The sequence below is a fragment of the Heterodontus francisci genome, chromosome 45 (genome assembly GCF_036365525.1).
Source record: "Heterodontus francisci isolate sHetFra1 chromosome 45, sHetFra1.hap1, whole genome shotgun sequence".
NCBI classification, from domain to species: domain Eukaryota; kingdom Metazoa; phylum Chordata; class Chondrichthyes; order Heterodontiformes; family Heterodontidae; genus Heterodontus; species Heterodontus francisci.
In genome coordinates, this window is record NC_090415.1 from 1,919,772 (window position 1) to 1,931,406 (window position 11,635).

Genomic DNA, 11,635 nt, shown 5'->3' on the forward strand with positions numbered 1-11,635 from the left:
CCATGGAGGGATTTGAACAGGAGGATGAGAATTGTAGGGACTGGAGGAGGTTAGAGAGATAGGGAGGGAGGCGAGGGGCCATGGAGGGATTTGAACAGGAGGATGAGAATTGTAGGGACTGGAGGAGGTTAGAGAGATAGGGAGGGAGGGAGGGAGGGAGGCGAGGGGCCATGGAGGGATTTGAACATAACTCCACCACATTCAATGGCATTGCCCTGATCAAAGATGGCCGGCGGCTTGCAATGACATGCGCTTCGGCACTCACGGCGCCTGCGCCGCCTTGACCAAAGATGGCGGCGGCAGGACCCACCCCAGCCCCCCAACCCACCACACTCCTCCGAAGCCCGGAGCCCAGTGGTGCCCGCCTCAAAGATGGCGGCGGAGGTCGGGCGCCCGTCTCAAAGATGGCGGCCGATCGCCCTTGGCAACCGGGTCAGGGGGCGAACTCCAACCCCACCGCCGGCCTCCAAATCCCCCAACCATTTTAAATAAAAATAAAAAAAAGGAACCGGGCCGCTTGACTGGCGACGGGACGGGGAGCTGGTATCTGGCGTCCCGGTGGAAAAATAATGAGGGGAAAGGAGGTCAGTGGGCACTGCCCCGCCCCCCTCTGCGCTCCCATTGGCCGGCGGCGTGAGCCGGAAGCGGCGCTGATTGGCTGGCGCGGCTGTCTATCAGAGCCGGCCCGCCACTTCCGCCTTTGGAGAGCAAAGGTGGCCAATGTCGCGTTGGGTTGAGGAGGCTGGAAGTCAGTGATTGCCCCCCCCTCCTAGTTGGCTCTCAAATGCCCCTCTAAGGCCCCAGGGCTGCTCTGAGGGTGGAGGGTGACTTTGCAACTGGAGGCACCTGCCCGGTGTTGGGCTCCGGGCGCCCAGGGCTGACTGCGGGGCGCTCGGATGCGCCCTTGAGGGGCGCCTGACCTTTGACCCGCGCCAAGGCGGACGCCAAGCCCGGGTCCGGGACCGGCGCCGCCGCGCCCGCCCGATCGGCGGCAGGGCCGATGGAGCCTCCCTCGGAGGTCCTGCTGCACGGGGAGTTCGGGGCGGCCGGCGGATCGCGGGGCGCCCGCTTCGCCCTGACCCTGACCCGCCGCGACCTGCACGTCCAGCGGCTGGTGCCGCGGCCGGAGCAGGACCGCCGGCTGGTGCTGCCCCTCTGCCACGTGCTGGAGTGCCGGGCGGTCAGGGGCGGCCAGAGGGGGAGGCGGGGGGAGGACGGCGAGGAGGCGGCGGCGGAGGAGGAGGAGGGGGGAAGCGAGGCGGCCCACTTCGCCATCTACTGCTACCCGCCCAAGAAGCGGCTGGTGGGCGCGGCCCGGGGGCGGCAGCGGCTGGTCAAGGTCTTCCAGGTGGACGGCGGGGAGCGGCGGGCCGACAACCTGGCCGAGGCGGAGAGGTGGACGACGGCCGTCAAGTGCCTGCTGCTGGGCGTCCAGCTGCCCACAGAGGCAGGTCAGAGGACCCTGTCGGGGGAGGATCGGCGGGTACTGGGGGGAAGGAGACGGGAGCCTCTCGGTCACTGTGGGTGAGGGTCGGTGCGTACTGAGGGAGACGGGAGCCTCTCGGTCACTGTCGGTGAGGGTTCCTGTGTACTGAGGGAGACGGGAGCCTCTCAGTCCCTGTAGGTGAGGGTCAGTGTGTACTGAGGGAGACGGGAACCTCTCGGTCACTGTGGGTGAGGGTCAGTGCGTACTGAGGGAGACGGGAGCCTCTCGGTCACTGTGGGTGAGGGTCGGTGCGTACTGAGGGAGATGGGAGCCTCTCGGTCACTGTGGGTGAGGGTTCCTGTGTACTGAGGGAGACGGGAGCCTCTCGGTCCCTGTGGGTGAGGGTCAGTGTGTACTGAGGGAGACGGGAGCCTCTCGGTCCCTGTGGGTGAGGGTCAGTGTGTACTGAGGGAGACGGGAGCCTCTCAGTCCCTGTGGGTGAGGGTCAGTGTGTACTGAGGGAGACGGGAGCCTCTCGGTCCTTGTGGGTGAGGGTCAGTGTGTACTGAGGGAGACGGGAGCCTCTCGGTCCCTGTGGGTGAGGGTCAGTGTGTACTGAGGGAGACGGGAGCCTCTCGGTCCCTGTGGGTGAGGGTCAGTGTGTACTGAGGGAGACGGGAGCCTCTCGGTCCCTGTGGGTGAGGGTCAGTGTGTACAGAGGGAGACGGGAGCCTCTCGGTCCCTGTGGGTGAGGGTCAGTGTGTACTGAGGGAGACGGGAGCCTCTCGGTCCCTGTGGGTGAGGGTCAGTGTGTACTGAGGGAGACGGGAGCCTCTCGGTCCCTGTGGGTGAGGGTCAGTGTGTACAGAGGGAGACGGGAGCCTCTCGGTCCCTGTGGGTGAGGGTTCCTGTGTACTGAGGGAGACGGGAGCCTCTCGGTCCCTGTGGGTGAGGGTCAGTGTGTACTGAGGGAGACGGGAACCTCTCGGTCACTGTGGGTGAGGGTCAGTGTGTACTGAGGGAGACGGGAGCCTCTCGGTCCCTGTGGGTGAGGGTCAGTGTGTACTGAGGGAGACGGGAGCCTCTCGGTCCCTGTGGGTGAGGGTCAGTGTGTACTGAGGGAGACGGGAGCCTCTCGGTCCCTGTGGGTGAGGGTCGGTGTGTACTGAGGGAGACGGGAGCCTCTCGGTCCCTGTGGGTGAGGGTCAGTGTGTACTGAGGGAGACGGGAACCTCTCGGTCACTGTGGGTGAGGGTCAGTGTGTACTGAGGGAGACGGGAGCCTCTCGGTCCCTGTGGGTGAGGGTCAGTGTGTACTGAGAGAGACGGGAGCCTCTCGGTCCCTGTGGGTGAGGGTCAGTGTGTACTGAGAGAGACGGGAGCCTCTCGGTCCCTGTGGGTGAGGGTCAGTGTGTACTGAGGGAGACGGGAGCCTCTCGGTCCCTGTGGGTGAGGGTCGGTGTGTACTGAGGGAGACGGGAGCCTCTCGGTCCCTGTGGGTGAGGGTCAGTGCGTACTGAGGGAGACGGGAGCCTCTCGGTCCCTGTGGGTGAGGGTCGGTGTGTACTGAGGGAGACAGGAGCCTCTCAGTCCCTGTGGATGAGGGTCAGTGTGTACTGAGGGAGACGGGAGCCTCTCGGTCCCTGTGGGTGAGGGTCACTGCGGGTACTGAGGGAGACGGGAGCCTCTCGGTCCCTGTGGGTGAGGGTCGGTGCAGGTACTGAGGGAGACGGGAGCCTCTCGGTCCCTGTGGGTGAGGGTCAGTGTGTACTGAGGGAGACGGGAGCCTCTCGGTCACTGTGGGTGAGGGTCAGTGTGTACTGAGGGAGACGGGAGCCTCTCAGTCCCTGTGGGTGAGGGTCAGTGCGTACTGAGGGAGACGGGAGCCTCTCGGTCCCTGTGGGTGAGGGTCGGTGCGTACTGAGGGAGACGGGAGCCTCTCGGTCACTGTGGGTGAGGGTCAGTGTGTACTGAGGGAGACGGGAGCCTCTCAGTCCCTGTGGATGAGGGTCAGTGTGTACTGAGGGAGACGGGAGCCTCTCAGTCCCTGTGGGTGAGGGTCACTGCGGGTACTGAGGGAGACGGGAGCCTCTCAGTCCCTGTGGGTGAGGGTCGGTGCAGGTACTGAGGGAGACGGGAGCCTCTCGGTCCCTGTGGGTGAGGGTCTGTGCGGGTACTGAGGGAGACTGGAGACTCTCGGTCCTTGTGGGTGAGGGTCAGTGTGTACTGAGGGAGACGGGAGCCTCTCGGTCGCTGTGGGTGAGGGTCAGTGTGTACTGAGGGAGATGGGAGCCTCTCGGTCCCTGTGGGTGAGGGACAGTGTGTACTGAGGGAGACGGGAGCCTCTCAGTCCCTGTGGGTGAGGGTCGGTGTGTACTGAGGGAGATGGGAGCCTCTCGGTCCCTGTGGGTGAGGGACAGTGTGTACTGAGGGAGACGGGAGCCTCTCAGTCCCTGTGGGTGAGGGTCGGTGCGGGTACTGAGGGAGACGGGATCCTCTCGGTCCCTGTGGGTGAGGGTCAGTGCGGGTACTGAGGGAGACGGGAGCCTCTCGGTCCCTGTGGGTGAGGGTCGGTGCGGATACTGAGGGAGATGGGATCCTCTCGGTCCCTGTGGGTGAGGGTCAGTGTGTACTGAGGGAGACGGGAGCCTCTCGGTCCCTGTGGGTGAGGGTCGGTGCGGATACTGAGGGAGACGGGAGCCTCTCGGTCCCTGTGGGTGAGGGTCGGTGCGGGTACTGAGGGAGTCATTCCTGCAGCGAAGGGGGTCAGTGCCCTCCTCTTCTGTCTGGTAGTACCATTTCACATTGGGGCCTTCAATTTGGTGGAAGCCTGGATGTGGATTTTAAAAGAGCCTCTCTCTCTCTCTCTCTCTTTGCAGAAATCACCCCCAGCCTTCTGCCGAAGCCTCGTCGGCTGCTCCTCCTCGTGAACCCTCACAGTGGCCGATCGCTGGCCATGAACTATTGCCAAAACCACATCCTCCCGATGATACTGGAAGCCAACATTAGTTACAACCTGATTTGCACAGGTAACCCTTGTCGTCCGACCCCAGCCGGAGTATTGCATCCAATTCTGGGCACCGCACGCGTTAAAAAGGAACTCAAGGTCTTGGAGAAGGTGCAGAGGAGATTGAGCAGTGTTGGGAAGAGTGGATGTCTTTGACGGAGCAAGGACTGAATCCACTTGGTTCGAGATAGAGGAGCAAATCAGGGAAATCACAGAGATGTGCAAGAACTATCGAGTGGTGATATCGGGGGACTTTAATTCCCCTCATGTCGATTGGGGGAATGTTAGAGTGAAGAGTAAAGAGGGGGAGGAGTTTCTGAAATGTGTTCAGGAGACCTTCCTCGATCAGTATGTTCTTGACTCACCTGGAAAAGAGGCATTGCTGGAATTGGTGCTGGGGAATGAGGTGGGCCAGGTGGACCTGTGGGGGTGCATTTGGGGAAGAGCGATCACAACGTTCAGACTCCGAATGCAGAAAAGCAAGGAACAAAATAAGGCCGAACGTCGAGATTGGAAGAGGGCTAATTTCAAGGTGATGAGAAGGGATCTAGCCGGGGTAGAATGGAATCAAAGAGTGGCAGGAAGAGGTGTATCGGAATGATGGGTTATCTTTCAGGAAGAGATGCTTCAGGTACAGACGGGGAACATTCCAACAAGGGTGAAAGGTCGGGGAAGCAAGAAATGGGCTCCCAGGTTGACGAGGGAGAGAGAGAGATGATGATAAAACAGGGTCTGGAATGTGGTGAGTGTGTGTATATATATATATATATATATATATATATATCTCAGTGCCTGGTCTTTGTGAAAGGCAGATCCTGCTTGACTAATCTAATTGAATTTTTTGATGCAGTAACAGAGAAGGTTGATGAAGGGAATGTGGTGGATGTTGTCTATATGGATTTTAAGAAAGTGTTTGTTGTAAAACTGGGTGGGAGGGTGAGTTGTGAGGAGGGTGCAGAGAGGCTTCAGGGTGATTTGGACAAGTTGAGTGAGTGGGCTAATGCACGGCAGATGCAGTATAATGTGGATAAATGTGAGGTTATCCACTTTGGTAGCAAAAACAGGAAGGCAGATTATTATCTGAACGGCTATAAACTGAGCGAGGGGAATATGCAGCGAGACCTGGGTGTTCTCGTACACCAGTCGCTGAAGGTAAGCATGCAGGTGCAACAGGTGGTAAAAAAGGCAAATGGTATGTTGGCCTTCATAGCGAGAGGATTCGAGTACAGGAGCAGGGATGTCTTGCTGCAATTATACAGGGCCTTGGTGAGGCCACACCTAGAATATCGTGTGCAGTTTTGGTCTCCTTATCTGAGGGAGGATGTTCTTGCTATAGAGGGAGTGCAGCGAAGGTTTACCAGACTGATTCCTGGGATGGCAGGACTGACGTATGAGGAGAGATTGAGTCGGTTAGGATTATATTGGCTGGAGTTCAGAAGAGTGAGGGGGGAATCTCAGAGAAACCTATAAAATTCTAACAGGACTTGACAGGGTAGATGCAGGAAGGATGTTCCCGATGGTGGGGGAGTCCAGAACCAGGGGTTATAGTCTAAGGATACGGGGTAAACCTTTCAGGACTGAGATGAGGAGAAATTACTTCACCCAGAGAGTGGTGAGTCTGTGGAATTCACTACCACAGAAAGCAGTTGAGGCCAAAACATTGTATGTTTGCAAGAAGGAGTTAGATATAGTTCTTGGGGGTGAAAGGGATCAAAGGATATGGGGGGGGGGTGGTGAAAGCGGGAACAGGTTACTGAGTTGGATGATCAGCCATGATCGTAATGAATGGCGGACCAGGCTCGAAGGGCCGAATGGCCTACTCCTGCTCCTATTTCCTATGTTTCTAAAAGGGTGGTTAAGAAAACTGAGGCTCGTGGACTAGGAGGGCCAGTGTCCAATTGGATAAAAAAGTTAGCTTAAAGACAGAAAACGGAGTCGTAGTAAATGGTTGTTTTTCAGACTGGGGGATGGTAGACAGTGATGTTCCCCAAGGGTCAGTGCTGGGACCACTGTTTTTTCTTGCTGTATATAAATGACCTGGATCTCGGAATACAGAGCAGAATCTCAAAACTTGCTGACGACACCAAACACGGAGGTGCAATAAACAGTGAGGACGATATGAACCACCTGCAACAGGACAGTGATAGGCCAGCAGAATGGGCAGAGAGGTGGTAGATGGAATTTAAGACTGACAAGTGTGAGGTGGCGCATCGACATCTACCTCCGACAGTGCAGCACATTTTAGGAAGGGTGTCGAGGATCTGGGAGAGGGTGCGGAGGGGGATTGAGCAGAATGATCCCAGGGATGAGGGACTTCAGTTAATGTGGAGAGACTGGGAGAAGCTGGGATTGTTCTCCTGAGAACAGAGAAGGTTAAGAGGGAGATTTAATCGAGACGTTCACAATCAGGAAGGGTTTGGATGGAGTAAATGAGGAGAGACTGTTTCCCAGTGGTGGGAGGGTGGTGAACCGGAGGGACACAGATCGAGGGTGATTGGTGAGAGAACCGGAGGGAGGGAGATGAGGAAACATTATTTGAGGCAGTGAGTTGTTGTGATCTGGGACTCGCTGCCTGAAAGGACGGTGGAAGCAGATTCAATAGTGACTCTCAAAAGGGGAATCTGGTAAATACTGAGAGGGAAAGAATTTACAGAGAGACGGGGAAAGTGCAGGGAAGGGGAGTGGGATTAATGGGATAGCGCGTTCACAGGGCTGGCATGGACGCGATGGGTCAAATGGACTCCTCGTGTAGCTATATCAGCGATGGCTGTTACCATGTGTGCCTCTGGGAACAGACGCCATTCATCATCTTCTCTCCATTCCCTCTCTCGCATGCACAGAATATCAGAATCACGCACGGAAGCTCGTCCATGACATCAGACTTGACGAGTGGGACGGAATTGTCATTGTGTCTGGAGATGGCCTCCTCTATGAGGTAGGAACGGAACTGTCTGTCGGGATTCCCTCTACACTGTCCCCCATCAAACACTCCCAGGACAGGTACAGCACAGGGTTTGCTGCTGCCTAATTGGAGCAGCTGAGTGCTGGTTGCAGCAACGAAGTTCAGCTGACAATGTTTTCCTCTATCAAACACTCCCAGGACAGGTACAGCACGGGGGGTTAGATACAGAGTAAAGCTCCCTCTACACTGTTCCCCAACAAACACTCCCCAGGACAGGTACAGTACGGGGGGTTAGATACAGAGTAAAGCTCCCTCTACACTGTCCCCATCAAACACTCCCAGGACAGGTACAGCACAGGGTTTGCTGCTGCCTAATTGGAGCTGCTGAGTGCTGGTTGCAGCAACGAAGTTCAGCTGACAATGTTTTCCTCCATCAAACACTCCCAGGACAGGTACAGCACGGGGGGTTAGATACAGAGTAAAACTCCCTCTACACCGTCCCCCATCAAACACTCCCCAGGACAAGTACAGTACGGGGGGTTAGATACAGAGTAAAGCTCCCTCAAAGAAAAATAAAACGGGGTTAGGTGATGAAAATCCCTCATGTATTTCCTGTTCTCTCCGTTGCAGGTTATCAATGGGTTAATGGAGCGGCCGGATTGGGAAAAGGCAATTCAGATGCCGGTTGGAATCCTTCCTGCAGGATCTGGGAATGCACTGGCAGCTGCAGTCAATCACTATGCTGGGTAAGACAAGCTGTCAAACTGGGAATCTGAAACTAAGAGCCCATTCAGACAGAGAGATTCAAACACACACACGCGCTCGTTCTCACACACGCACGTTCACACACATGCGCACACACGCACGCAGAGACACACTCTCTCTCACTCTCACACACATACACTCACACGCGTACACTCACACGCGTACACTCACACGCGTACACTCACACGCGTACACTCACACGCGTACACTCACACGCGTACACTCACACGCGTACACTCACACGCGTACACTCACACGTACACTCACACACGTACACTCACACACGTACACTCACACACGTACACTCACACGTACACTCACACACATACACTCACACGCGTACACTCACGCGTACACTCACACACGTACACTCACACGCGTACACTCACACGCGTACACTCACACGCGTACACTCACACGCGTACACTCACGCGTACACTCACACGCGTACACTCACACGCGTACACTCACACGCGTACACTCACACGCGTACACTCACACGCGTACACTCACGCGTACACTCACGCGTACACTCACACGTACACTCACACACGTACACTCACACGCGTACACTCACACACGTACACTCACGCGTACACTCACACGCGTACACTCACACGCGTACACTCACACGCGTACACTCACACGCGTACACTCACACGCGTACACTCACACGCGTACACTCACACGCGTACACTCACACGCGTACACTCACACGCGTACACTCACACGTACACTCACACGTACACTCACACACGTACGCTCACGCGTACCCTCACGCGCGTACCCTCACGCGCGTACCCTCACGCGCGTACCCTCACGCGCGTACACTCACGCGCGTACACTCACGCGCGTACACTCACGCGCGTACACTCACGCGCGTACACTCACGCGCGTACACTCACGCGCGTACACTCACACACGTACGCAAACAGACACTCGCTCTCACTTTCAGACACATACACACACGTGCTCGTTCACGCTCGCTCACTCCCATGCACACACACACTCTGCCTCTATATCACTAACACACACACTCTTTCTCCAGATCACTAACATACACTCTCTCCATGTCACGAACACTCTCTCTATAAATATATCACTGACACTCTCTCTCTCTCTCTATATCATCACTGACACTCTCTCTCTCTCTATATATCATCACTGACACTCTCTCTCTCTATATATATAATCACTGACACTCTCTCTCTCTAGATCATCACTGACACTCACTCTCTCTCTATATATAATCACTGACACTCTCTCTCTCTATATCATCACTGACACTCTCTCTCTCTCAAAATATCATCACTGACACTCTCTCTCTCTATATATAATCACTGACACTCTCTCTATATCATCACTGACACTCTCTCTCTCTCGATATATAATCACTGACACTCTCTCTCTCTATATCATCACTGACACTCTCTCTCTCTCTATATATAATCACTGACACTCTCTCTCTATATATCATCACTGACACTCTCTCTCTCTATATCATCACTGACACTCTCTCTCTCTCTCTCTATATCATCACTGACACTCTCTCTCTCTAAATATAATCACTGACACTCTCTCTCTCTATATCATCACTGACACTCTCTCTCTCTCTATATATCATCACTGACACTCTCTCTCTCTATATATATCATCACTGACACTCTCTCTCTCTATATATCATCACTGACACTCTCTCTCTCTATATATATCATCACTGACACTCTCTCTCTATATATCATCACTGACACTCTCTCTCTCTCTATATATATCATCACTGACACTCTCTCTCTCTATATCATCACTGACACTCTCTCTCTCTCTATATATCATCACTGACACTCTCTCTATATATATCATCACTGACACTCTCTCTCTCTATATATATCATCACTGACACTCTCTCTCTATATATATCATCACTGACACTCTCTCTCTCTATATCATCACTGACACTCTCTCTCTCTCTCTATATCATCACTGACACTCTCTCTCTCTATATAATCACTGACACTCTCTCTCTCTATATATATCATCACTGACACTCTCTCTCTCTATATCATCACTGACACTCTCTCTCTCTCTCTATATCATCACTGACACTCTCTCTCTCTATATCATCACTGACACTCTCTCTCTCTATATCATCACTGACACTCTGTCTCTCTATATCATCACTGACACTCTCTCTCTCTATATATATCATCACTGACACTCTCTCTCTCTATATATATCATCACTGACACTCTCTCTCTCTATATATCATCACTGACACTCTCTCTCTCTATATATCATCACTGACACTCTCTCTCTCTCTCTATATCATCACTGACACTCTCTCTCTCTCTCTATATCATCACTGACACTCTCTCTCTCTATATCATCACTGACACTCTCTCTCTCTCTATATATATATCATCACTGACACTCTCTCTCTCTCTCTATATCATCACTGACACTCTCTCTCTATATCATCACTGACACTCTCTCTCTATATATCATCACTGACACTCTCTCTCTCTATATATATCATCACTGACACTCTCTCTCTCTATATATCATCACTGACACTCTCTCTCTCTATATATATCATCACTGACACTCTCTCTCTCTATATCATCACTGACACTCTCTCTCTCTCTCTATATCATCACTGACACTCTCTCTCTCTCTCTATATCATCACTGACACTCTCTCTCTCTCTCTATATAATCACTGACACTCTCTCTCTCTATATCATCACTGACACTCTCTCTCTCTATATATATCATCACTGACACTCTCTCTCTCTATATATAATCACTGACACTCTCTCTCTCTATATCATCACTGACACTCTCTCTCTCTATATATATCATCACTGACACTCTCTCTCTCTATATCAAAACTGACACTCTCTCTATATCATCACTGACACTCTCTCTCTCTCTCTCTATATCATCACTGACACTCTCTCTCTCTCTCTCTCTCTCTCTATATAATAACTGACACTCTCTCTATATCATCACTGACACACTCTCTCTCTCTATATATCATCACTGACACTCTCTCTCTCTATATATATCATCACTGACACTCTCTCTCTCTATATCATCACTGACACTCTCTCTCTCTATATATATCATCACTGACACTCTCTCTCTCTATATATATCATCACTGACACTCTCTCTCTCTCGATATATCATCACTGACACTCTCTCTCTCTATATCATCACTGACACTCTCTCTCTATATATCATCACTGACACTCTCTCTCTCTATATCATCACTGACACTCTCTCTCTCTATATCATCACTGACACTCTCTCTCTATATATCATCACTGACACTCTCTCTCTCTCTCTCTATATAATCACTGACACTCTCTCTCTCTATATCATCACTGACACTCTCTCTCTCTATATATATCATCACTGACACTCTCTCTCTCTATATCATCACTGACACTCTCTCTCTCTATATATATCATCACTGACACTCTCTCTCTATATATCATCACTGACACTCTCTCTCTCTCTCTATATCATCACTGAC

At 53.2% G+C, this 11,635-nt stretch overlaps 1 protein-coding gene and 1 pseudogene across 2 annotated transcripts; one reads left to right on the forward strand and one right to left on the reverse strand.

Annotated features, from left to right (window-relative positions):
- The first annotated feature begins 672 nt into the window (after positions 1-672).
- Positions 673-8,084, forward strand: LOC137356182 (sphingosine kinase 2-like). Of its 2 annotated transcripts, none has more exons than XM_068022026.1 (4): positions 673-1,451; positions 4,305-4,454; positions 7,273-7,367; positions 7,965-8,084. In XM_068022026.1, exons 1-4 carry the CDS (start codon positions 1,001-1,003, stop codon positions 8,082-8,084), a joined length of 816 nt encoding a protein of 271 aa, XP_067878127.1. In that variant the 5' UTR covers positions 673-1,000. The 2 variants fall into 2 exon arrangements, with proteins under 2 accessions (XP_067878127.1, XP_067878129.1); XM_068022028.1 differs by having other exon boundaries at positions 844-1,447.
- A 698-nt stretch (positions 8,085-8,782) lies between these two features.
- LOC137356266 (myosin-10-like) overlaps positions 8,783-11,635 on the reverse strand; it is a 44,278-nt pseudogene continuing 41,425 nt past the window's right edge.